The following is a 25,954-nucleotide window of genomic DNA, read 5'->3' as shown; positions in this document are numbered from 1 at the left end:
TTGATGCGTTCTATTGTATTAGCTCTTGTTATATCAGACTCTATGCACAGATGTGAAATTGAAGATACATTCTCTTTTGTTAATTAAGTTTTATGTTTAATAAACAAATAAAGCTACAACTTATTAAATTTTTTTTATAATAAATCTAAAATGTTCTAATATTTTGCCATATAAAAAACGAACATTAGCAAACTGTTGAGTTCATTAAACTTTTGCAGTATATTTTTAATGGTATGCCAATTATTCCTTGTCTGTCACGTCACGTAAGGAATTGAAAAACGAATTACCTTCTTAGACATGCCTACTGTTTTGAAGCACCAAAGTATTCTGCTTAAATTAAATTCCTGTTTAAAATTAGATGTATTAATTCAGAAATGATTCTTTAAGTTAGAATTTTAGATCATGAACAAGCTTTGCATTTGCATTCCATTAATTATGTATTGTGCCGTGTTAATGATTGATCTGTGTTGTTCGGCTTCGTTACAACACATTTTTAAACATGGTTTCACAGAAAGGGAAAAATACTTATAGTTACTGGAAATTAGCATGAATAGGAAGTAATGTAGAATGTGTGCCTAGTCATTATTATATTGAATTTATAGATTCTATTTAAAAAAAATGATTCATGTTTATTAATCATGGCGTTACACTAGAAGTGTAATGACTGATCAAACAAAGAATAAAAAAAGGAAAGAGTTAAAATAGAATCAATAAAAATACTTTATATATTTGATATTTGTCCTAAAAAGTTGTTTTAATGGAAGATAAATATGTATTTTTGATCCAAAATTCAGTCTTTTATATAAAAAAAAGTTTTAAGTTTTTTTTTTTTTTAGTAAGGGATGAAAAATTCGTTTTATTGATTTTATTCGGCCATTTTTATAGTTTTTGAAGAGAGGTGGTGTCTCACATTTGTCACCGTCCCATGCTTGTCTTGCCCCTTTCTCTGTATGAATCGTTTCTTGGAACACAAAGATCTGTTTTGTTTCATTCCCACATAATGCTGGTGATGTAATCAAATATACAAACATTGCTAAACCCGATATAGCTAAACACCAACTAAATGCCGAAATTCTATTGGATTAGCCCGATAGAATTTCGGCATTTAGTTGGTGTTTAGATGTAATCAAATGACAAAGTTAAAATAAAGAATTCTGCTTAAATATATATTGATTCGATATAGTTCCTAACTTCAGAAAAATTCAGAATTTTATGTCCTCAAATGAGGCCTGTGCTGCATTTAAGTGTTAGAGTAAATAAAACTTTTTATATTTTTATTTAAAATAAAAGTTTTATTTCTTTTAAGTACTAATTTAACTTAAAAATGATGTGAAAATTTTAGCGTTTAAACTAATCTTAAGTCATTTAAATCTTCAAAAAGTGGCCCTCCAATAATTTTTCATTAATTTTATTGAGACATTTACAGATTGACGCAAATTATATCTCCAAAAGAAGGCACTTTAAACGCAAACGTGTCATAAAATAACTCAAAATTTTAGTACTTTTGTTTAGTTTTATAACAAAAAATGTTTATGGAGGATATTTTAAAATGGTTTTTTAAGTGCGAACAAAAGTTTTATTATTATTTATCTTTGATAAAAGACATTCCAGTTTAAACATTCTTACTATTTTTCATAAAATCTTGCTTTATTTGAAATAAAAAAAATTATAAGATGATTAAGTTGCTTTATTTCGGCCGAGTCTCTTTCTTGTTTTGTTTTTTTTTTTGTTACCTAAAAGTTAAAATTTGTGTCATGTGGTTTCCTATTGTGTTTCTGTTAATGATTGTTTTCATACTTTGTGTGAGATGGAGTTATATAATGATTAGACAGTAGAGAAATCTCTATTAGTTTGCTTGTTTTTGTTTTATTTTCAGAAAATTTGAATTGTTTATATTCAAATTACTAATCAAAAATAATAAAATTTAAGTTTTAAGAGAGAAATAATTAAAATTCTAAAAATAAATCTATAAACTTCTTTCTATTAGAAATTATATAAATGAAAATTCTATGTGAGTCTCTTAAGCTGTAGTGTATGTGTATCATTCATTGTCAGAAACTCTCTTCTCTCTATTAAATCTGGAAGATGTAATCATAAAGCTTCTAATAAAGCAGAATAAATAAATAAATGTAATAAAATAATAATATATTATAAATAGATATGATTAAAAATTTGTCTTTATAAAATATTTAACATAAAATGTCTCTCTATATAAATGTTTATCCATAATTTTTGTATACAAAACGTATAAAAGTGAATATTTATTGATATTGAAGTAATATGTATTTTGTATTTTTGTACGGGGAAAGTACACATGCAAATTTAATGTTTACTTTATTTATTTTTCAGGTAATGTTTACCGAAGATGACGTAAAATTTTATTTAGCGGAATTAGCATTAGCGTTAGATCATCTGCATAATCTCGGAATTATATATCGAGATCTAAAACCCGAAAAGTTAGTTTACCATTTTTATTTTGCACGATAATTAAATAAATAATTTATTAAAATTTATTCCTATAATTGACTCTTAATGATGTGTCATTTTGTAAGATAAATGTGCATCAGATTTATTCTTTATTAATGATAAACCGAGAAAGATAAGTTAATAGAATGCCATAAAGACACTTAAATCTGATATAAAAACTAGATGTAGTAGTGTAGATCTCATACTATTTGTTAGTATCTGTAGTGCCGATGCCAAACAAATATTTGACACTAGATAATACTACAGATATATTCAGTATAAAATATACTATTAACTTGTAATGCCTATAGTACTAGTATATAATAAGATAATTATAATTGAAGCAAGTATGCTCAGTCATTATAGTTGTCTAGTATCTTATAACTTATGCTATCACTCATTTTACAGATGATTTGAAGCACTATGTAAATGCTTAAAGTATTAATTATATTATTTTATATTTTTTACATATTCTCAAACAAATTAAGAAGCAATGTTATAATGATAACACATTAAAGAGACTGAATTGTTTCAACATATAAGGGCAGATCAATAAATAATCAGTCAGAGCAACTAACCATACTGTTGCTTTCGGCTAGTTATCTTTTGATCCATTCTTTTAAATATATTCCTTATACAAGCTGAACTTTATTTACCAGTTGTACATTAGCTTTTATGATAATTCTTCCACAAATTTGTTGTTTTTTTTTTTTTTTTGAAGAATAAAGCAAAACTAATTGTATTTGTTTGTTTCAAAAACATTACAGTATCTTGCTGGATGCGGACGGGCACATACGTCTGACGGATTTCGGACTGAGCAAGGAAGCTCTCAGCGACCAAAAGACATATTCATTTTGCGGTACCGTAGAGTACATGGCGCCCGAAGTTATCAATAGGAAGGGTCATACAACGGCTGCCGACTGGTGGTCTTTCGGAGTCTTAATGGTAAGAACGGTCTTTTGTAACTTGCTTTGATTATTTGTATTAAAAAAATAGTAACAATAAGCTCGTATCTTTATCCGAAACAATTTATTTATTTTAAAATATAAAATGTCAAAGGTACAAAATTGTTTTTATTTGGAGTATTTTTTCATTAAAAAATAAGATAATTTTCTAAAACAATATTTACCTTTATTTTTATATTATTTAATCAGTTTGTGAATTATTTATTAACAATTTTTTGAATTACACATTATTTTTATGTACACTAAGAAAAAAGATTTTATACTTATATAATGCTTTTAAAATGAAAAATTTAATTATTTTTTTTCTTAAAAATTAAAATTTTAATCATAGGCATCTATATATATTGATGCTAAAATTGTTATGAAGGTTCAGAGACCTGAAAGGGTTTATATAATTTTGGAATTAAATATATTTTGAAAGATTATAGTAATTCCATACATTTAAATTAAAAAGTGGAGATTAAAAAATTAAATTTATTGGGTCGGTGGCCACATCCTCTTCTTCCCATCGAAGGTTCGCGACCGCAGCTTCATTTCTTTCGGAGACTACCTCCTCTTCCCACCATAACCCTTACCCTTTTTGTGCTCGCCTTCATTGTTTACCTTTCATTTCCCCTGGAGATCCATTCCGATTCTTTTACCTACTTTGAACACCTTCCTACGGGGGCGAAATGGCTGGTGTGGGAAAAAAATCCAAACTGATATTTAATTAAAGAACTGCCTAAGATTATTGTTAATTTGTGGATTTGAAGGCATTTCTTGATAAAAAGTGGAGGAAAAAATTAAATGGGGAAAAAAATAAAAAATTGACTTTAATTTTCTTTATCGACCCTAGATGGCAGTAAAGGCACATCAAAGCATAAAGTCAAGCAGAATCTAAGTTTTTGTATACAGAATAGTTACAAAGTGATTTAATTTTTTTGGATTATTCTTAATTAAATTTATTTATTTATTTTAAAGAAAATTTGAGTCTTCTATTCCAAAATTATATCAATACTGTTGTTTATGTGTATTATGTGGACATAGTACTTTTATGTACCTATAAAAAGACAAAAAATGCAGAATGTGATCATCTTTTTTACATTATTTACATATGAAAATATTCTTTACAATATATTTCTTAATAGTTTAAGAGATTAACAGCACATACAATGATACATAAATCTCTAAAATGTATAAGAAGCTGTTTAGTTTGTGTATTCTGGATATTCTTTCCTCTTAAATCATCTTTATTTATACCAATAAAGCTATTCAAAAGTGAACTGTCATCGAAAATAATTGGGTACGTTAATAAAATGACAGACATCAACTAAGCAAATATACTTTTTCGACTGCCATCTGTCTTGGTGAACAATAGAACCCTCCGATGACGGTGCAGAGACGTTTCGGAACACGGCACGAAAGCATCGTTGCCCGTATTCGGTCTTGAGAAAGGTCAATATTTGACCACTAGTCCTTAGTACTTGTTAGCCTGTATTTGTGATTGTCGATAGATATAGTGTGAGTAATTTTCTGCTTCTAAACGTACCAGATGTTTTATTATTATTTAATTTTTTAAAAATATGCTGAAAATTAAATACAACTTTATTTTTTTTTTAACCCAGTTTGAAATGTTGACTGGAGCATTGCCGTTTCAAGGCACGAATAGGAAAGAAACTATGATGCAGATACTGAAGTAAAAGTTTTTTTTTTTTTTTTAATTTTAATTTTAAAAAAGCATACATATGTACAGTACTTAAATTATCTAATTTGTTTTTCAGAGCCAAATTGGGAATGCCACAGTTTTTAAGTCCGGAAGCGCAAAGTCTTCTCCGAGCACTCTTCAAAAGAAATCCGGCAAACAGATTAGGTGAGGCAGTTTTTTTTACAGAGATAAATTCACACGTTACACTGAAACATCATTTAAAAGTTAAAGAAATAAAGTTTTATTCATTAAATTATCCTAATTGGATACAATTTTATATAATAATTGATTATCTCACCATTCTCTTACCTTCTGTACCCAAACACTTCTAATTTACCATTATATTTTTGAAAATTTAAAAGAGAGCATCCTCGGCATTAAAAAGTCAGAACACTTTGCCCGACAGATTGATTCTGAAACCATAAAGATGCAAGATTTATAAACGAGAACCTGTCTAAAAATCAGATTTTTTAAAGGAGAGAACAAATCTTTTGCATAAAATGAAACCATTCGGGATCGATACTCCAAATTTGCACCATCATTAAGCTTACTCGTGATGCAGAGAAGAATTCACCCACCTCTGCGGGTTTGCGTTTACATTCCAAAGTTTCCTTGCTAAGTAAACTCCACTGGACAGAAATCAATGGCCAGTAGAACATTACAGGAAGCCTTTTGTATACAATATTAAGTTTCTTGTAAATTTATGGTCCCTCCTTACAGACCACTGTAAACAATTCAGCCAACAAACTGACATATTTCATACCCAACTACAAGTAGATATTATAATTTAACATAAAGATATTATAATTGAATACCTTTTCAATAGGTACAAAGACAAATTCATTAATATTTCCAATTATTTTATATTTAGATGACAAACAAAGAAATATTGTTAAGCAAGCAAAAACTCAATAGATTAATTAATTAAACCATTGTTAATTTTAATTATCCCACGGCCAATTGTTTTCACCGATTCTATAGTAATGGAGTTTTTATGGTATTATATGGTAAGCCCTAAATATATACCTTTATCTTGTTATATTTACGTCAGCGTTTAAGCTCCCAGGCATTTTTATTTGTCTCCTCATTGTTTATACTGTTTTTCTTTGGAAAACGTTATGTAACGGAACAAAGGTACACCCAAACTGATATTATTCTTTGTCACAAGCATTCCACATTTAATTCCGCGAATAAAGTTACATTATTCTACCCAACCGAATTAATTTTCCGAGGTAAGGAGCTATTTTAGGAGCAGTAAAAAGCAATAAAGCCCCCTCTAACGTTTAAGTTGTCACGTTTGTAATATTGCTAAATATGTTTTGTTTGCCCGTTTAATGTATGGATTAATCTCCCCCTAACCAATTGCCATCCAGGATCGGGACCGGAAGGCGTGGAGGATATTAAGTGTCATCCATTTTTCGCGACAATCGACTGGGACAAATTGTACAGGAGAGAAATTACCCCACCCTTCATCCCGGCAGTCAGCAGGGCCGATCACACTTTCTATTTCGATAAAGAATTCACCACGAGGACACCAGAAGGTAGGTGTGTCGAGTAGAAAAAAACAAAAAGGGCGGCAGCCTTGTGCCACCAGCAGCATCCCCCCCTTACCGTCTCCAAATTTAGATTCTCCGGGAGTACCACCCAGTGCCACCGCTCACGAATTATTTAGAGGTTTCAGCTTCGTGGCTTCCACCCTATTGGACGAGGGTTGTCAAAAGACCGAGAACGACGCCACCAATCAGGTGAGGAAACTGAAAAAAATTACGCGCCAAATTGCGCGCTGTTTCCACCCCCCGTAACGTGACGCTGGAATTTGCAGGTGACGGGCAAGAGTCTGACGTACAAGGACACCATCTACAAGGAGTACGAGTTTAAGGAGAATCTAGGAACCGGCAGTTACTCCGTCTGTCGTCGTTGCATCCACAAAGAATCGGGAAGGGAGTACGCCGTTAAGGTATCTTCTCCCTTGTTTAAGGTGTTCGCGCGCGTCTCCCCCTCCTCCTAGCGGTAATTGGAATTTACCAGGGAGATTTTCGTTGTTGTAGGACCGACCCGTATGTATACGGAGGACGTGGGGCGAACCATCGATTTAACGGTTGATCTCCGAACCCGCTCCTCTTCAATTCTCCACTCTACCCGACCGTTACGATCTTAGTTTGAACTTGTCTTTTAATTATCGGAGATGTTTATAATTGTATTTTCGATCGAGTGGAGGAGATACAACGAAGGTTACGCTCGTTAATAAGTTGGCGTAGGATGCGGTTGACGTTTCCGGTACAATTATTGCCGTTCCAAGTGTCGAAAACCGGATCTCCACTCCAGCTTCTTAATAATAACGGCGCACCGTAACCCGTTTAAATAATTAAGGCCGGTCGCGGCGATTAAATCGCTTTCCGTCCCGCGATCTTATCCATTTCTGCCGGATAAAGGAGAGCGTAACAATTGTAGGTTTTAGAAAGCGGGCGCCATCTTGGATCCGCCCGATTATAAAAACTTGGCGTAACGCATTAAGGTTTGTGTAATTCGCCGCTTAAAAAATTCGCATGGCTTTAATTAAGACGCGGTTACGATCAATCGCTTGGCGTAAACCGCGCGCCCCGCTCTAATTGTCGTTCCTTTTTTGTTGCTCTTCTCTTCTCTAATCCCTCTCCGAAGATCTTGTTTGCATTAAAGCCATTCGGAAACGTTTCCGAGTAAATAGTGGAAATTTACCGAGCCTAGTGGAGAATAATGAAGAAGAGGAGACGAACGTTACGCCGAACACGCCACTTAAACCGTAAACGATCGCTCGGCGTAACTTGAAAAATAAACCTGCAACTCGGTCTCTCGATTACTCTATAATTTGTATACGTGTCGATCGGTTTAGTGGAGAATTGACCGCGTCGCGAAGGCGGTGTTGCGTGACGCGCGCCGCCGTTACTCTTCTCGTTTTCCTTAATTTACGCGGTTTATTAATAAATCGAGTGGTTAAAACGTCTCCCGTAACGTAAGTCTTACCGGAAAATGTGTAACCGGCGGCGTGACGTTTCTCTCGCTCGTCTCGAACGTTACGAATGCGTCACTGACGGCGATTTTTATCTTTCAGATTGTAAATAAGTCGAAGAAGGACTGCCAAGAGGAGATCGAGATCCTGCTGCGTTACGGACAGCATCCTAACATCGTCACGCTTTACGACGTAATTACGTAGTTGGTTACGCGAGCGATTTCGTTCATTTTCCTCCCCCTTCTCTCCCCCGGAATCCTTTTAATTCCGTTCACTCGTTTCTTAACGCGGCAATTACTAACGACCGTCACCCAAAATAGAATCGGGGTTCACCTCGCGGAATACAGATGACCGGAGCACGCGATATTTCGCCACACCCACGGCAAACAAATAGGAGAGAGAACCTTTTATCACGCGCGACTTTTCGGGTCGTTAAATCGATGACGAGAGTCACGTTCCGTTCGTGAACAGGTTTACGAAGACGCCACCTCCGTCTACCTGGTGATGGAGTTGCTGAAGGGGGGCGAGCTGCTGGACAAGATCCTCAGCAAGAAGTTCTTCAGCGAGAGGGAAGCTAGCGCCGTGCTCGAGGTCATCTGCAGGACCATCAAGTACCTGAATGACAACGGGGTAAGCTCCCCTCCCGTAGACCCCTCATCCTCGATTAACGGACTTTTATCTATTTGTTCTTCTCTTGGTGCAGGTGGTTCACCGGGATCTGAAGCCGTCGAACATCGTCTATGCGGACCAATTGGAAAACCCCGAATGCCTGAGAGTGTGCGATTTTGGCTTTGCTAAACAGATCAGGGCGGAGAACGGGCTGCTGATGACCCCCTGTTACACGGCCAATTTCGTGGCTCCGGAGGTGCTCAAGAGGCAGGGCTACGACGAGGCCTGCGACGTTTGGAGCATGGGCGTTCTGCTCTACACTATGTTGGCTGGGTAATCACGATATAAATAATAATAATAATAATAATCCGAATTGCCCCGTCATTTCTCGACCCTCCGGCCACGCCCCGACGTATTATTTTGTATTTTTTTTTCCTCCCCTCGGACCTTCGTGACGCGGGGCGTGTCGTAAATTCGTTAGGGAAGACGGACGAGTTTCCGCGTGAATCGAACTGGAAACTCGCGAGAACCCTCGGCTCTTGGCGGAATTTTGAGAGGGAATTCCCGGTTAAAAGGAAGGCGAGGCGGTTGGGAATTCTCCCCCTTTCGTGTCCGACGAACAGGCTTGGCCGGCCGCGAAGTGGGAGAGGGGTGCCGACCTAAGGACCTTAGGTCGGCACCCCTCTCATTTGTCCGACTCATTTGTTTCCTTCCGCAGGCATTCTCCGTTCGCCAACGGACCCAACGATACACCAGGCGAAATTCTGGCCAGGATCGGAGAGGGCAGGTTCGAGCTGACCGCGGGTAACTGGACGAACATCAGTTCTCCCGCCAAGGTAACACCCGATTTCTTTCCGATTTGCGTCACTTCCAGTCGGCCGGACGATAAAAACTTTTCTGTTTTCTCTTCCCGCAGCATTTGGTACAGAAGATGCTGCACGTGGACCCCAAGCAGCGGTACAGAGCGGGAGACATCCTGAACCACGTGTGGATCACGGGCCGGGACCGCTTGCCCAGCGTTCAACTATTACACCAAGAAGCCCAATTGGTCAAGGTGAGGACTGGGTTCGGCTCTTTCCATTACCTTAAGGGAAGGAGGAAAAGGGGGTGTTTAAGAGAAAGCGGCGCCGGAAGGGAGGGAACGTTTTTGACTAAAACGAAGGTTTTCTTTCGCAGGGAGCCACGGCCGCCACCTTCGACGCCATCAGCAATTACCCGACGCCCCCCAACCTGGAACCGGTGGCCGCCTCGGAGCTGGCCAGAAGAAGAGCCAGGACGCGACCCAAGTCGTCGGCGGAAGCGTAGGAGGAGGAGGAGGCGAGACACGAGCCGGGGCCCCACCCCCTTCCGTCTCGGACGAACGAGGGCGGGCCGCGGCCAGGCGCCTCGTCTTGGATTTTTTTTAAAAAAGAAAAGCTCTAACTTATTTCCAGCGGCCCGCTTGGGCCCCTTGTACAGAAGAAGACGAATAAGAAATTGTGTATCAAGCGCGGGTGCTCCGCTTTTTTGTTTTCTGTTGCTCTTTTTTTAAAAAAAAAAAATGTGGTTTAGACGTCGTTCCGGATGACCTACAACGAAAAACGCCCGACAACGTTCCGATTTTTGTACTCTACCTCTGTCACGTGATCAGTGGATGTCAAGCTCGGCAGCAATATCTATTTTCTCTCAATCTTTTTTCTCTTTTACTCTCTCTAACTCTGTCTCATTTGTAAAATTTTGACTTTCAATAAACCGACATCGCATCCTTCCGTCCTCTTTATTGTCTCAGCCGTCGGGAACGGGTTTCGCGCGCGCCGTGACTACACGCCGGTAAGGGGAGAGACCCGGGGAGTACCGGAAGACGGAAACCGCCGCTAATTTTCCGTTTAGTAGGGACGCGCGTCGTCGGCCCGATTTGGGAGACGGGGCGGCGCCCGCTTCGTCCTCCTCAGCCCGCGCGGCGGGGATACGGAAAACGGATGACGTCAAAGATGTTGACTCGCACCGAGAGGAGACCTAAATTTATTCTATAAATAGCCGAGCGAATCTTGTCAACAGCGACTTCTCTCTCTCTCTCCTCTCTCCATGATTTTCCCAGCGCCTTTTTGTTTTTTTTATTATTTTTATTTTATTATTCGCTCCGATCTAATCGAATTTTCGCTCTCTCCTTTGTCCTCGTTTCCCATGCGTTGGCGCGCGCGCGTCTGGTCGCGACGCGTTTCGACCGGCGGGGGAGGAGGAAGAGGAGGCCGTGGGGGAGAGAGGCGGGGAGGAACTACTTTCGACCTCGAACGGACGAAGATGCGCGCTGCGGGGCGAACCAATTTTCTTTTCGTTGGCGGCAATCACCGGCTCATTCACTTCTCTTCCTCCGCCGGCAATTATCGTTCCGCTCACGCGCCGCGGGCTGGACGCCGACCCGCGGCGCGCGGGGATTACTCGTTATTCCGTTGTCGGCGGCGCGCGCCTGGCGCAGGCTCGGGGCGAACTGGTAACTAATTAGACAATCCCGCGTCCCGGTGAACCGCGGCGTAGGACGTCGGAGGGTCTGTCCATCCCCCTTTACCTCCCTCCTGGACGGACGTTCGCCGTCCCGCTTCATGGCGCCTGGCGGCCGTCTGGGCGGACGTCCGCAGACGATCTGTGGTCCCGACAACTACTTGTTGCCGTCGATCTCCGTCGCACCTGTTCCTCCTCTTCCTCCTCCCTCTTCGCGTTTCCGTTTCCAAAAATAGAAGACTTTCCTCGACCGACTTCTCTATTCTCGCTCGCGCCGATCGGCGCCGCGGCGCTAACGAAGGTTAGGACGGGGTAAGAACCGGAGACTGGAAGAGTGACGTAGACGAGTACTTAAGAACATCGCATCGACAAACGAGATTTTAACGGAACGGGAGAAAATCGAGCGGCACCTTTGGTCTGTAAGCGGCCGCTCGACGCTGGCCGTTAGGCCGACCCATCGCGCCCCGGGGGGAGAAGGTGGGCTTTTTGGGGCTTCGTCGATTGTCGGGCGCGTGATTCCGGTGGCTTGAAAGGTGATAGAAGAGGAAAGAAGACAAACGGCGGGCGGGTGTTCGCGTGCACCGAAAGAAAACGATACCGTTTGATCCTTAATCGTGGCGTCACAATGGGTTTTACACACAGGGCACTTATCGGAAACAATAGGAAAGGCGTGGAGTTTGAGTAATTACAGCTTCTGTTGGAGTGGGAATATCGCGTTATCGCTCGGGTGTTAGTAATTTAGAGTCGAAGGCGTGGCTCTTCCTCCCTTTGCCATCGACGTCGTCTGGACCGCCGGTTCGGTCGGCGAGGCGAAACAGGTGATCCACAAGTGTCTCTCTCTCTCCTTTGGACCGGGTCCAGCCTGCACCCGGCAAAAACAAAGGATCGGGTCGAGCGAGAAAATCGAAGCGCGGATGACCGCGATTTTTCGCCTGGCGTTTCGAGACGCGACGCCCGGCCAACGTTGCGAATGGGAGTAGAGGGTGCCGTTACCCGGAATCGACTTTAATTCTCCTAATTCCGATCGGCACGCGATTCGCTCCGCTCGATGAAACGGAGTCGCCTACCTCTGCGCCTTTTTCCCCCCAAATTCGGAAACAATAAAGTGGCGTGAGAGGCCAAACCGCTGTTTTTCGGTCGGATCCGTGGGCCGATATTCGCCAGCCACCGCGGATCCGGGGCGGCTCCCTACTCCCGCCCGTTCCGAGTGGAACCTTCCGCCCCGCTAATCACGTGACCGTCAGGGACGCGTTTACCCGACTTCCCCGTCGGAAGAACGCCACTTTGGGGATTCCACGTAAACGGTGGAAGCTGCCCGGGGCAGGGTTTGCGGTTTCCACAGTCCCGCACGTCACGTGACGCGAGAAGACTCCGAACGGGAGGCACGTGAGTGTTTTCGCCCTTTTTTTCTCATAATCGCGCCTCCTAGCCGTTTTCCGAGCGGCGTCGGGACCGGAGGAGTATCGCGCGGTGGCGTGACCATCTCGGCACGCGCCGTCATGCGGCGGGCACGCGACGCGGTTGTCGACACGACGTCGGGGTTAACCGAGCCACCGAGGGGAGAGGGGGCGATGAAATTCCGGGAGAGCCTCCATTAATCCCGACGATCCCGACTTAATCGAGTAAATCGAAGCGGAAAGGGTACGTGGCCCCCGACAAGCGGCTTTTCCCGCTCGGAACTCCGTCGCGCGGGAAAGCCGGGATTTCGGGGGCATCCACCTGGTCCGCCAGCCACCAACGGCGCGGGACCAAGTTCAGAAGGAAACCGGAAGAGAGTGCTATTTTCGAGAGTTTACGAACCCACGGCAGCCCGGCGTCTCCAGAAAGTGCCCGTCCCTTTCCTACAGAATCGGAAGCGGCGGAAGACTCGGCCTCCTCCCATTGGTCGATTCGGCGGCGACTTCCTCCCGCCCGCCACCCTCTACCGTTTTGTCGCCGGTTCCTAAAGTTCCTTCGATTTTCGGCCTCCGTCGCCGCCTCAATCAACTTCCTTAGAGAATTGCGGGGGAGAAGGGGGGTTGGCGGGCGCTTTGGGGAAGGTAGCGTTTTAACCTACGAAAGGTTAGACAGGTGATCGCGGGTAAGAATATCGCGAAGAGGCGATCCACGCCTCCGATCGAAAAAATCAATATTTTTCCACTCGGCCCGCACTTTCTCGAGCTCGGCGCCGACGATTCTTAACCCAAACGAAGAAAATGGCAGCTTTCCTCTTTCGCTCCCTCCCCTCCCCTTCTCTCTCTCTAACTGCGGCCGACCGAAAATTCGGACGAATTAAGAAATCGCCGACGATTGTCGCTTTCAACTTCGCTCTCGTTCTTTCTCCACGGGGTTGTTATGTCACCAAAAGTCACCCCACGCTCCGACCTTCGGCGTCAATTAGATAAGACGACGATTTCGCCGTCGAAATTCTCGACTCGAACAGCTCTTTCCTTTCCCTTTTCGAACGTTCGACTTTCGATTTTTACTACCGAGCGTTCGTAAATACCTTCCGGAAAAAAGATATCGGCTTAAACGCTGGTTTTGTAAAATGTTGACTAATTCGGTCCGAAACCGGCTCCGGGTCGGAGGCGAAATTCTCGCGAGAGTAGAGGAAAGGGTCGGTTCTCGTCTCGCGCGATCTATCCAGACGAACACAGAGAATTTTTTTTCGGCGCGCCACCTGGACTTCAGTATGGAGGAAAGGTAAATTTCTGAAAAATGGAAAAAAAATAAAATAAAAATAGAAATAACCGGAAAGGTTATTTCCGCGAAGAATTGCGTTCGAGGGTCGAAACGGTTTTGCTTCCCAGAAATGGACGGGTGCCTGGAAATGACAGTTTTTTTCTTTCTTCGTAACCCCCACAGGGGGTGACGTTTCCAGAACCCGAATGCCACTTTATTCGTCCAGACGATTTACGGAGGTTTTCGGAGGATTCCGATGGTTTTCTTACTCCCTCTCGGGCGGGATTTTACCGAGGAGTAAAGTTCGTCGCCGGTCCGGAGGAGAAAGGTCGAAAGGTCGAGGAGGGGGAAGTGAACGCGCGACTACAGACCCGGTAGACGAAAGGGGAAGAAAGGCGAGTTTTACCGGAGAAAAGAGAAGCCGCGTCGCTCGGCGCCATCTTGTCACGGCGGAAGAAGAAGCGATCAATCACTCGCCGCCACCGCCGTTTCTCGGGGTGACCGAGGGAGGAGGGCCCGATTCCTCCTCCCCCTTTCGGACGACGACCAAGTGGCTAGCGGGGGCGGAAGTGGCCCCGGCAGCCGTCCGAAATTTCCATCCCGATAGAACGCGTGAGGGCCAACCCGGACCCGGCGACACCTTTCCCACCTGGGAGACCGAAACGGGTTCCTTCCACGTGTTCCCCCTCCGGAAAATTCGACGGCGCGCGCCCAACCCAAACGGGACCATCTCTAATCCGGTGCCCCCTACACCCGACGGGCCCGAAAACGAAGGAGGAGGGAGAAGTCCCTTCGTTCGCCGACCCGAGCGGAGCCCCGCGCGTGGTGGCTCGGGCCGGCGGTGGAGGGGCGGGGGCCCGAACGGCGGGCCGGGCCGGACCAATGGAAACGGGAACCGGTGGAGTCACGTGACGGGGGCGGTCCGCATTCGAAGTGACGTATCGAATGCAGCTACTACGCACGCTACCGCGCCAGAGTGAGGCTGGTAGATTGTGTGGGCGAGAAGAATAAATGTAGCCATACTGGTTCCATCTGGAGGCCGGACGCCGATGGTGAAGAGCCCGCTTCGACAGAGTGGATCCATGGTGTTGTGAGTCAGTCAGAGCCAAGCGATGGGAGGTGTGCATTTATGTCTTCTGTTGTTCCTCTGCACGGACCTTCTGGCCGCTCAACTCTCGCCGAGATCGCGGACTTTCGTCTCGTCTGCCGAGCAGAGGCCACTGCTCCCGGCCACGCAGGCGGCCGCCAACGACGTTCCGCGCGGCTCCTTCTTCCGCCAACCCTGGGCCAAGAGGGACCCCCGTTACTCGGACCCCGACAAGGTGGACCCCGCCGCCGGCCGCTCGCTCAGAGTGCGACGAGCCAACCGCCAGTACGACGTGCCCCAGATAGGTGAGTTGTGTGCGCGCGTGCCTCTTTACTCCGGGGGGACGGGCCGGCCACCTCCTCCCTCCCCGGGGGCCCGAGCGGTCGGGGAGAGGAAGGGGGGACGGACGGAACGGGGCCCCCTCGGGTGGGAGGGCCACGGCCGAATCACCGTTCCGGAAAGGGAAGACGCTCTTCTGCCATTCGGAAAAGTGACGAGTATTGCTCATTCATCCCGGTGCGCGGCACGATTTTATCGGCCGTGACGTCAATTCTATTTTTGGGATTGACTCACTCTTTAGTGTTTTCTCGTGTCGCTTCTCCCCGGCCCATTATCTGGTCGCGTGACCGAACGACCGCCGCCGACCCCGGGGCCGGAGGTCCCTCCCGTTGTAGGACGGAGGGGATCGGACTCTCCGAGACCCGTGCCCTACCCCTTTCGCAGCGGAGAGGGCGCGGTCGCCCCTTTCTCTCTCTCCCTCCCTCGGGGCGGCCGCGAACGGGAGCGACGGAGAGAGAAGGGAGCGTCAGGTGGGGGCGACCGCCCGACGAATTTACCGTCGGGCGAGAAAAACTTAATTCCATTAGAAGGAGCGGAGCGGGTCTCGAAGACGCCGCTCTATCGATCTCCGGTGTCTGTCAGTCCTCGGTGCCTCGTCTTCGAGCGGGCCCCGTCCGGGCCCCACCGGCTTTTCTTTCCCCTCGCCGCCTTCATCCTCACCGGGCGGCGCCGATTCGGCCCTCGCTTTCTTTCTCGCCCGAGACCCGTGGCCCCCGACCGATGGTTCTTGTGGCCACGCGGTCCTTCCTACCCCTTTCCCTTGAGAGACGTTCGTCTGGGGAAGCGGCGCCTTTTACGTCTCTTCTCTTTCATCCTCGTCCTCCGCCCGTCACTCCCAGGATTCTAAAATTAGTAAAGGTCACGCTCCGAGGCGCCAGAAGTGACGCGGCGCCCACCTTTCTTCCGAGGGGAGGAAACCGTCGACTTCCTCCGACGGGAAGGAGAGAAAAAAGCCAGCGCCGGCCCCGCGGGTCGGCCTCTCCCGCCGTCCGGAGACTCGGCGGGCGAGCGCCATTTACAGGGGGACGGAGACGGAGGGCCTTTCCTTTTTGCCGGGAAAGGGTGCGCCGTCGGAAGGGAGAAGAAGAGGGTAAGGGCTCGACCCCGGTGCCCGTCCGGGTGGTCGGGGCGACGAGATGGACAGACGGGAGGTTGGCGACCTTTCCCCTTCGGCCGATTATCGCCGCCGAAGGCATCGATCGCGCCGCACGAGACGTTATCTCTTTGTCTAGGACCGAAATTCGGAAGGGGGCGGCAGGAGGAGGAGGAGGGGGAGGGCTTGAGTCATCTTCCGTCATCCATGATTCATGGCATCTTTGGAACCGCAGCCGACTGACTCCAGACAATCTGCCAAGCGGATGCGAAACGACACACAAAGCAACCTGGACGGAGGACGTGTGCATCCGCTAGATTTCGCCATTGATCGCCTCTTGGCGCCACAAACATCGAACAAAGTCCGTTCGGTCGAATCCAACTCGTCCTGGTTGTTGCTACTGGCCCGACAGCCAATCACCTAATTGAGTCTGCACTCCGCATCCCCCGTTAAGTCCCGCAGGTAGGCTGATCGATCCTCCTCCTCCTCCTCTGACGCCGGACCTCATCCGCACTTAATTAAAGCCCTCGCCGGGGGAGGGACGGCCTCCCCCTGCCTCCCTCGTCGACCCCACCGCTCGTCACGTCACCGGGCCGGGTGCGCGCTTCTTCCCTTTGTCTGGTCGACGGGAGCCCCCGTTTAATTGGCTCCTACGGCGGGGATTAGGGCGCCCGAGGATTCTTCCCCCTCTCCCCTTTTTTTTATTCCGCCGCCTTTCTCCTCCCCCTTCCACCGGTTTTATCCCCGGGAGCGGGGATTAACAGATCCCGTCCTCGGGAGGATCAAAGGGTGAGGGAACGAAAGCCAAGAAAGCCCGACCCGCCGCTCCCCAGCACCCCGGGGGCGAAAATGGGGCTCGGGTCGCGCCCGGGAGATTTATCCGCCGAGGGTAATCGCAGGCGTCCGGACGAGAAAGCGCTCACCTGTTGATCGTCCAATGACGCGGACGTCCGACGACGACGTCACGGTTCGAATTTCCAATCCCCGCGTCACTGCGGAACAAACAATGCCAACGTCCGATTTTCGGGGGGGGAGAGAAAGTCGGGACCGTTTCCCCCTCCCCCTCCGGCGGGCCCTTTTGGCGGGGCCCCGGCCGAAGCGTTGAGTTTAAACGGGGGCGGATCGCGTTACCGCAATTTCCGGCGGCGTCGGCTGCGACTTTCGCCCTCGTCGAGAATCGTGAGGTTGCTATGGAAATAAAAGGTAGCGGGAGACAATGGCAGACAAACAAGGTCCGCCGGATTGGGCGGCGGCGTGAACGGGGACGGAGACCCGGCGCCCTCTAACCCCCGAACTCGGCGGCGGCCAGAAGGCTAATTGGAGGGGGTAAGCGATCGATGGGGTGAAACAGGCGTCGGGCCCGGTATAGTCCGTTTGAACCGCAATTCGTCTTCCTCGACCTAGGTGAAGAGCCGCCATTGTTCTCGCCGCGGTTTTCGCCCGGCGTCAGCGCCGTTCCGCTTCTTCCGGCCCGCCGGGGAACGTCGGACCTCGGGGGTCGGACGGCGTCCCTCACGGACGCCTCCCAGTCCCGCGCGGGCCGAGATTTCGTTTCCGCCCGTTTCGCTCGCCCGTCGCCCGTCTCGCGACGCCGCCATTTTGTTTATCGAAGGAGGCGTTTTTCGCGTATCCTTCGCATTTCGGACGGCGGTCCACCCCCCGCTGTCTCCGGTCTCGTCACCCGTTCAAAATAGAGGATCTCGCCCTTCTTCTCGCGCCCGACGCCGGCGACGAGAGCTGCGAGAAGCACGGCCCGCTCGCCTCTCGCAGCTCGTCGGGAGGGGGCGCCCGGGTGCGTGCGGACTTTCGGGCCGGATCCAACAGGTCCGGCCCAGATCGGCGGAGCCAGTCAGGTAGACCATGCTGGAAAAAACTTGGAACGTTGCCAAATAAAGGGAGTCGTTGACCTACGAATCCGATTGGCAGATTGCCTGGCAACTTCTGTTCCGGTCGTTTGGCTTCCGTCGTCTGCCTCCGGTTTCGGTCGCCGACGTCGCGTCCGGCCCTCCCTCCCCAGGTGCGACCCGCCGGTTAATCGGGAGGCGGCCCGCCGCCACCACCACTGGACGCGGCCGGTTCGAACTCCGCGCGACAGCGGCTTCGGCCGAGAAGGCGTAAAGAGAAGGAGGGGACGGAGCCCGAACCCCCGGCGCGCGCTCGGCTGAAAGAGGGCCCGACGGGCCGTCGAAAGGAAGAGAGGACGCCGTCCTCTCTCCATTGGTCGGGCCGTGGAGGTAACTGGCGGTGACTGGAACTGCCGTCCGTCGCGACCAATCAATGGAGGAGGAGGCGGCGCTTGGGCTCGGTCGGAACGTCCCGGTCGGCGTCGGACGAAAGCCTCCTCCGCCCGCGGGCCCGCTCGGGAGGCGCCGCCCTTCCGTCCCCCTCCCCTCCGGACCCGGGCCCTTCGCCGGCCGTCCCGATGGCGGAGGCGGGAGGGCCCCCCGCCGTTTCTTCGTTCGAACCCCTTCCCGGCGCCGGCTCCCAACGAATTCGGAGGAAGGGGACCGCGCAGCCCCGCCGGGGCGCCAACCCCGACCGGGATGGAGAGCGGCCGACGCGATCGATGGCGGGGAGGGATAGGACGGGCCGGGCCCGGGGGAAAAGGTGCGTCGGGCGTCCGAAAATAGCCGCGTTGCATGTGGCACGGAGGTCAATCGATAGCCGGTAATTGTAGTCGAAGTCAAACACGGAAGGCAAATGACGTCAAAGGAAGGCACGTGACCTTTTTTTCTTTTACCTTTTTCCCCCGGCGAAGAAAAGTCGCGGCCGTTCTTAATATAAATATCGCGTGCGGCCGATTTCTATTATTAAATCGGCCCGGCCGCGCGTTTCAGGGGGCGGCGGCGGCGGAAGAAGAAGAGTGACCGTTTCTTTTTTCTGTGTCCTTCTTTACAGAGTGCCCGTCCGCCGAAGACGGTACGGAAAGGTTCGCATGTCCTTCCGCCGACAGAATGGGTCGCTACCGCTGTATCGACGATCACGTGCTGTGCGACGGATTCATCGACTGTCCCAACGCGGAAGACGAAGACCGCATGAGTTGTATGTTTTATAAGACGGTGAGTATCCGGGTCCGAACCCGCCCCTTCCGCAAACTCCCCCCGCACGCCGGTGAGGGGGGAGATGCCGAGACGGAAGGAGCGGAAGAGGAACGTTTTCCGCTTCGTCCCGCCGCGGGGAGGATTTCTGCCACGTTCTAACCCCCGTATTTTCCCCTCCCCCTTTTCCTTACAGACCAAAGCGCACCTGGACGTTCTGGCCGACGCTCTTCTTCGCTGGGCCCGAGGACGATACTGAGCCCATCCTCTAACCTGCACATCACTTCCCGGCCGCGCCCGCGGGCGCCGCTTCTCTGTTTTGATTGTGACTGGAACACCTGCCGGAAACAATCGAAATTTCGAAAAAAAATATAAAAAAAACACCCCCCGTCATCTGTTCCAAAAGTAAATCTGCATGAAAAAAAATTATATCTAAGTGTACTTATCGTGTGTTAAATCGAGGTTGAACGTGTCGATCGATTAACCCATTCCCGGTCACGACGAGACAATCGGTCCCATCTCCCATAGTCTTTCACCCATCCTCTATTTAAATGGCTGGGATTCGAACCCTCTACCCGTAATAATTTAAAGGATTAAAAAAAACAAATAAAAAAAATCCAAAAAAACAAAGACAAACAGCCTTCACTTCATGCAGCTGACGGTCATCGCGGTGGGATTTCCATTTAATAAAACTCAGTTCTAGCAATTAGGTTGTACAGTCGTCGCCGTTGTCTTCAGTCCGTGTTACGTCACCTAGAAGGGACTTCGGGGTGATCGAGTCTAACCAGAGAAGCGCCATTCCTATTTATCGTGGTTATTTATTTATTTATTGTTATTAATATACACACGTGGATATTTTTTTCCTCCTGTGTTCCAATCCGGAAAAACAACGGATCGATCGCGAACGACAACAGTATTAAGAGGGAGCGGCTTTCCCCCCGCACACCGGACACGAAACGACACATTCCGCTCCGTTACGGCTTTACTTTTTTCCTCTGTTTATTTTTTTAGCGCACAAAACACGTATATATATATCTATATATGTTGTGTACGGCCGATGGTGCGCGTCTCTAGTCGTGGCTTTCTTTATCTTCCATTCGAGACTACCTCTAAAAAAATGGCTGTTTAAAAACTCCAGAAGCAGTTTTTTGTGCAACTTGTATATAAAGTACATAAATGAATATATATATATATACATATATACATACACGTTTTCTGGTTTCTTCCGTTTTTGTTTACGGTCCACCACTCGGGACTGTTCGAACCCTGCGTTGTTTCGGATACGTTACAGACACGGTGTGTGTGGACGATAAAACGACTTGTATTTTGATTGACGAATTAAATATATATATTTTCTCTGGTCATAGACGAAGCCTTTGTTCTTGTCGCGCGCTTCAACCCCCTTCGCGTCGCGTGGCGCCGACGACGACGACGACGACGCCGTCGTCAGTCGTCCACCTGTTGCCGTCGCCGCGCGCCGGTTGCGGTCCGGGGGTTTTTTCCCCTTCCTTTTCCGAGCCCCCAGCCCCGTCGGGCCGCGGTGGACGAAATTTTCGCGGCCTCGGGTGGGTCGCCCGCCGCCGCTCACGTGACTGCCGCAGAACGATCGATTGCGCCAGAGTCGGATTCGAACTCGCAATCCGCCCACGCAAAAGTCAAATGACGCAAAGACAGCGGTGACGTCAATAGCGTCGATTAATCCCATTGGCCGAACCGGAGCACCTTTGGCGATAAATTCGGTCGAACGGGCCGGAAAACGCCGGAGTCGACTCCGTTTTCGGGAGGAGGAGAACGCGGGAACGCCTCCCGCCCCGCCGGCGCGGTCCGTCACCGAGTCTATATTTAGCGTTTTTCCGCCACTAAAAATAGACGAAGGAAGGAAAAAAGAAATTTTCCCCCTCTTTTGCGGACGAACGCGGGAAGCCCTTTCGCGCCGTCACGCGTCTTCGCTTCTGTCATTTATCCCGAGCGAGAGCGTCGGAATCCGGCATCCCGCGCCGCGCGGCGTCGAAAGAACGCAAATTACGAACGGCTAATTGGGTAGGGGTAGAAATGTCGTGCGACGGAACGCAAAGGGAGGCGAAGATCAGTCGCTCCGCGCGTCCGAGAGCGAAGGGAAGAAAACGGGGAGGACCGAAGACGACACCACTCCGCCAAAATTTCGAGAAAGACGCGTCCGCCGAAAGAGGGGAGAAGACGACAACGACGCTAGCGTTAATGGCGACGCCACGCGTCGGTGTCCACAAATTAGCGCCCAGTAAAATGCGCGCGGATCGCTACACTAAGCAACAAGCGTTTCGGAAATTTTTCGTTTCATCCGCGACGCGTTCCCACGCCTCGGACGTGATGCAGGAATGCGTCGCGGACGCCATTTCGGAATACGAACCCAAAGAGAAAGGGAAAATTCCAGAGAGACGGAATTTGACGACGTTGTTAAAAGTGGTCGGATGGAATGAGGCGGCGATTTTCGCCCTTCCGACGGCACGGGGACCGTTTAAGTTCCTTTCCCCGACCAGTCCGTCAGCATTTTTTCGGAAGGCGGAATCCGGACCCATTTTCTTTGACGGGGGAAGAACGTTTTCTCCTTCCTCCGGCGTTTCCGAGAAAGGACGAAGTCGCGTTTCCTCCGTCGGAGGGTGGCGCCTCCTGCTTTTTTTCGGCAGGCGGAATCCGGATCGTTCTGTCCGCCAAATGTGGATGGCCGGGTGGAAGGTGGGCCGCGCCCCCTTAATATCGGTGGGTCTCCGGAGCGAACAATTTCGCTTTGTCCGAAAAAATTCCCTTTCCCCCAAGTAACGACGGGAAATATACCTAAAACGGGGAAACACCGGCCTGGAATTAGGGTGGGTCCCCGTCTGCGGGAATCTCCTCCACCCCCTCGATAATCGAGAGGGGGAAGGAGGAGGAGGAGGACCGTCCGAGTGGAAAACGGGATAATTACCGGCGGGAGCCGGCCACCGGAATTAACGCGGAAGCGATAAAACCCGACCACGGAAAATCGAAACCATCCAGGTGGGGGAGAGGACGGATCCCGCCGGTGGCCGCCTGCGGTTCTTTTTTTCGTTCCGAGTGGGCGGCCGAAGTAAGAACCAATTTGGGGGGCCCATTGCCACGTTAATTACTCTTCGGCGGAGGTGGGACGGTGGCCAAAACAGCGCCTCCCCGCCGGTTAACCGGGCCGTCGGCCGCGTTGCCTTAGTAACGTGGAGGTGCGAAGAAAAACGCCACCTCGGGTTACCGGTTTCGCAACCGAACCGCGGACACCCGGCGCAGTTGAAGAGTTTCCGCCGTTGTCCTAGGTAGGGGGATGGTGGCCCTCGTTGTAGTTTCTCGTTTTTAGTAGCTTCGTCTTCACACCTGACCGTTGACAGTTTCCTCCGTTTTCCGCCCACCCGCGCCGGAAAATGTCACGCCGCGCGCTATTCTTTCCAGTTTCGGACCGGTGGGTTTCTGGCGCCGGAAATTTTACCTTTCTCTTCCTCCCCCGGACTCGAACGTTTCCCATCCCCCTTCGTAAATGGCGCCATTCCTCGGCATTTCGTATTTAGAGAGCCCAGTACTTATCTAAAATAACCCTCGAAAATCCCAGGGGGTCGAATTATTCCCGTTCTCCCGCCCGAACCGCCTTCGGAGAAGCCACTTTCCACCTTTTTATCCAACGAATCGCCACTTTAGTAAAAGGGATAGAAAGAAGCGCGCGTCGGTAGGACTGTCGTCAGCACGCGCTTCTACTCGAAGGGGGGGAGAGAGAGAGACGTGGCTCGGATTATATTGTTGTTTACGCCTTCCGAAGGGTCGCGTGAAGCACCGATTCGTCGGGGGCGGAGACCACCCCGAGGGGGTGCTTTCTTCCTCGGATACGAGAGGGGCACGCATTTTCCCAACATAAACTTCTGCCTTTTGTCGAGCGGGCATTGTTTAGTTCGACGTAATTTAATTATTTCCGATCGATAAAATTATATTTAACCCAACCCGAAATACTCTCTCCTTATTTTTATTATTATGTTTTTTTTTTTTTTTGTTAATTCCGCATTAATTATGTCGTGCGTGCTTTCCCCCTCCACGTCTTCTCGCAAATACCACCGAACACATTTCCATAAATCCAATATATTAACTTATTATTTATTCTCGCGGTTGTCCGTAGTAAAAAGAGACCTTTTACTACGGACGAACTAACGTAAAATTAATTTTATCCCATTATTAAACAAATGAAGTATAAAAATAAAAGGCGCGTATTTATAGAATTATCCTTTAACTCGACCTTTCGACGAGTCTCTTCCCTACCCTCTTTTAAACGAATTTCCTAAATGTCGCCGAATCGCTAGCGACTGTTAAAGGTCGTCGCGCGCGTTTCTTCTTTCCCTTTTGTATTCCTACCCGGTGGAAGTTACCTTTGGTGTAGGATGGGCCCGGGCTTTTCTGGTGGTATTTGTCGACTTCCCGCGTGGGTCGGGATTTAGAGGTGTTACTTACGGTAAGCCGCCGTTAGAAAAACCTCGAAAGAACACCAAAACCTCGTCCTCTATATCCGGGTTTAAAGTGTCTTACGGAGCGAGAAAATGTTTAATGGAGAGAGCGATCGCGCGCCTGTTACCAACCCAAAAAAAAAAAAAACAAATCGATACGTCAAAAAAAAAAATCCGATAAAATTTCTCCCGGGCTTACGTGGAATTCGGAGTGAAATATTTGGGATTCTTAGAACTACTTCCGAGTTTTTCTCCCCCCAAATTAGGCTATTAAACGCTCGTCCTAATTGGAACCGACCACGCGACCAAATTACGAAAACATCTCCTCCCCTTCGCTCCTTCGGCGAAAAAGAAAAACGAATTACATTCGTTCTTTCCGATTATATCTGCAATTGGCCAGGAATAAAAATTTCCGGCTCCTTTTCGCCCCCCCCCGAATTAGGCGGAAATAATGGAAAAGGCTCCTCCCGACCTTAACACGTAGTTAAAAGCCCTCGCCCGCTAAACCGTTACCGATGGGAATCGGAAGAATAGGAAGGAAGGAGGGCGATTACCCGAAAGGAATCGCACGTAAAAGAAGTAAATACGACGCAGTAACGATGGAGGAAGGGAAGATTTCGTTCCGGAAACGCTCGAATTGGATTGGTAATTCGCGGCTTCTAGCGTGGCGCGTAACCGCTTCCACCGCGCGTATAACCGGAAAGACCCTTTTATTTTAAAATGAAACGTAACACAACGGTGAATGGAAAAGATACGTCACATAGAAAACGCACGCGCTCGATAGATTCCTAGGGCTTTTCCGGCCCGGAAATAAAATTTTAAACACGATTTAGGTCTTTATCTTACTTTTTAACTGCCGTTTCTTTTGTCTTCCGTCTTAAAACCGTCTACTAAAAGATTAAAATCGGAGAGTAAACAAATAACCCTGGCCGGGATTGGTATTAAAACTTGGAAAGACGGGTCGCGAGTCGACATAAAACCTAATCAAATTCGATAAGAAAGTAATGTTACGACGTTTCCTTTCCAATTATAAGTCAAAAGTGAAGGAACACCGTCACGAAAAAGTTGCTTGTGAGCAAAACTGCGCCTTAATATTCCACCCGGTTTCCACATTCATCATTTATAAACCGGAATATTCCTCCGTAACACATACAAATTTACCATATGCCGGCTTATTTATTCTACCTAATCTCTTCCCCCCTTTTCTTACCGATAAATTATTCATCGGCCCTCCTACATTTTCTATTATTAATGCGCCGTTAAAGTAAAAGACAAACATTGTAAAAAGATATCCTTCTGCCACTCTTCTCGTATTACGTCCTGTCGCATCCTGGCATCTCCTGTGTTTAATATTCTTCCTGAAAATAGCACTATCACGTTGATCCTTGAAGGAAAAGGGAGGACATTTTTTCTCTCCTTTACGCTGATTTTAAATACTAAGTTGGTGGAACATTTCGGTAGGTTCCGAACAAAGCTGATCCAAACCTTTTGTTTTATTGGGGATGGGGAGATTCGAAAAGGAAATTGCCAAATTGGAAACAACTTCGGCGCTTAAATAATAAATTGTAGTGTTTTATACCTTAGCGTGCATTCTGCCGTTTCCTCCATAAATTTTTCTAAAAATAATAACAAGGAATAAAAATCTTATATAAAAGTTTCATCAATCAACCGAGGTGGCAGTAATTTGCCAATAGTTAAACATGGAGGGCGCTTATCTGACGGGAAATAACACTAGTAAAAAGGGGAGTTAATTTCCTGCCCCCTCGCTCCTACGGGATCGAGTTTCCCCCCGTAACTACATTCGATATCGGCGACTCTTAGTAAATACATTAAGCCTTAGGGCCCCGAGGCGTGGGGGTGGGCCTTTATAACTGTTAAACAATAGAAAAGAAAAAAACACCTATCACAAAGGTGATCACGTAAATGATTTTACCGCTTAATGAATGATTTATTTTTCTAAATTTATAATAAAATATAAAACAGTTTTATGCCGGCTGGGCATAAAACGGCAACGAACAGAAACAATAATAATAATTCTAACCGAGAGTTGAACTATGACCTTTTTGATGGCAATCCGGAATG

The 25,954-nt window shown here is 47.9% G+C and overlaps 2 protein-coding genes across 2 annotated transcripts in view; both read left to right on the top strand.

Annotated features, from left to right (window-relative positions):
* LOC111631661 (ribosomal protein S6 kinase 2 beta-like) overlaps positions 1 to 10,458 on the top strand; it is a 38,868-nt gene extending 28,410 nt beyond the window's left edge. Inside the window, exons 6-18 of the mRNA XM_023375959.1 lie at positions 2,350 to 2,456; positions 3,234 to 3,411; positions 5,036 to 5,106; positions 5,192 to 5,280; positions 6,489 to 6,656; positions 6,742 to 6,860; positions 6,938 to 7,072; positions 8,204 to 8,293; positions 8,573 to 8,731; positions 8,805 to 9,043; positions 9,429 to 9,546; positions 9,627 to 9,764; positions 9,887 to 10,458. Coding sequence (XP_023231727.1) covers positions 2,350 to 2,456; positions 3,234 to 3,411; positions 5,036 to 5,106; positions 5,192 to 5,280; positions 6,489 to 6,656; positions 6,742 to 6,860; positions 6,938 to 7,072; positions 8,204 to 8,293; positions 8,573 to 8,731; positions 8,805 to 9,043; positions 9,429 to 9,546; positions 9,627 to 9,764; positions 9,887 to 10,015 — 1,740 coding nt within the window. The 3' untranslated portion in view covers positions 10,016 to 10,458. The remainder of the gene's footprint in view (positions 1 to 2,349; positions 2,457 to 3,233; positions 3,412 to 5,035; positions 5,107 to 5,191; positions 5,281 to 6,488; positions 6,657 to 6,741; positions 6,861 to 6,937; positions 7,073 to 8,203; positions 8,294 to 8,572; positions 8,732 to 8,804; positions 9,044 to 9,428; positions 9,547 to 9,626; positions 9,765 to 9,886) is intronic.
* Positions 10,459 to 14,821: 4,363 nt separating this feature from the next.
* LOC111631681 lies at positions 14,822 to 19,822 on the top strand. Its single transcript, XM_023375987.1, has 3 exons — positions 14,822 to 15,241; positions 19,267 to 19,427; positions 19,603 to 19,822. Exons 1-3 carry the CDS (start codon positions 14,962 to 14,964, stop codon positions 19,663 to 19,665), a joined length of 504 nt encoding a protein of 167 aa, XP_023231755.1. The 5' UTR covers positions 14,822 to 14,961; the 3' UTR covers positions 19,666 to 19,822.
* The last annotated feature ends 6,132 nt before the right edge of the window (positions 19,823 to 25,954 follow it).

The sequence above is a fragment of the Centruroides sculpturatus genome, unplaced genomic scaffold (assembly GCF_000671375.1).
Source record: "Centruroides sculpturatus isolate CEXI.00-Female unplaced genomic scaffold, Cexi_2.0 scaffold595, whole genome shotgun sequence".
NCBI lineage: Eukaryota > Metazoa > Arthropoda > Arachnida > Scorpiones > Buthidae > Centruroides > Centruroides sculpturatus.
The sequence above is the reverse complement of the archived record's forward strand: the minus strand, read 5'-3'. Positions and strand labels throughout refer to the sequence as shown.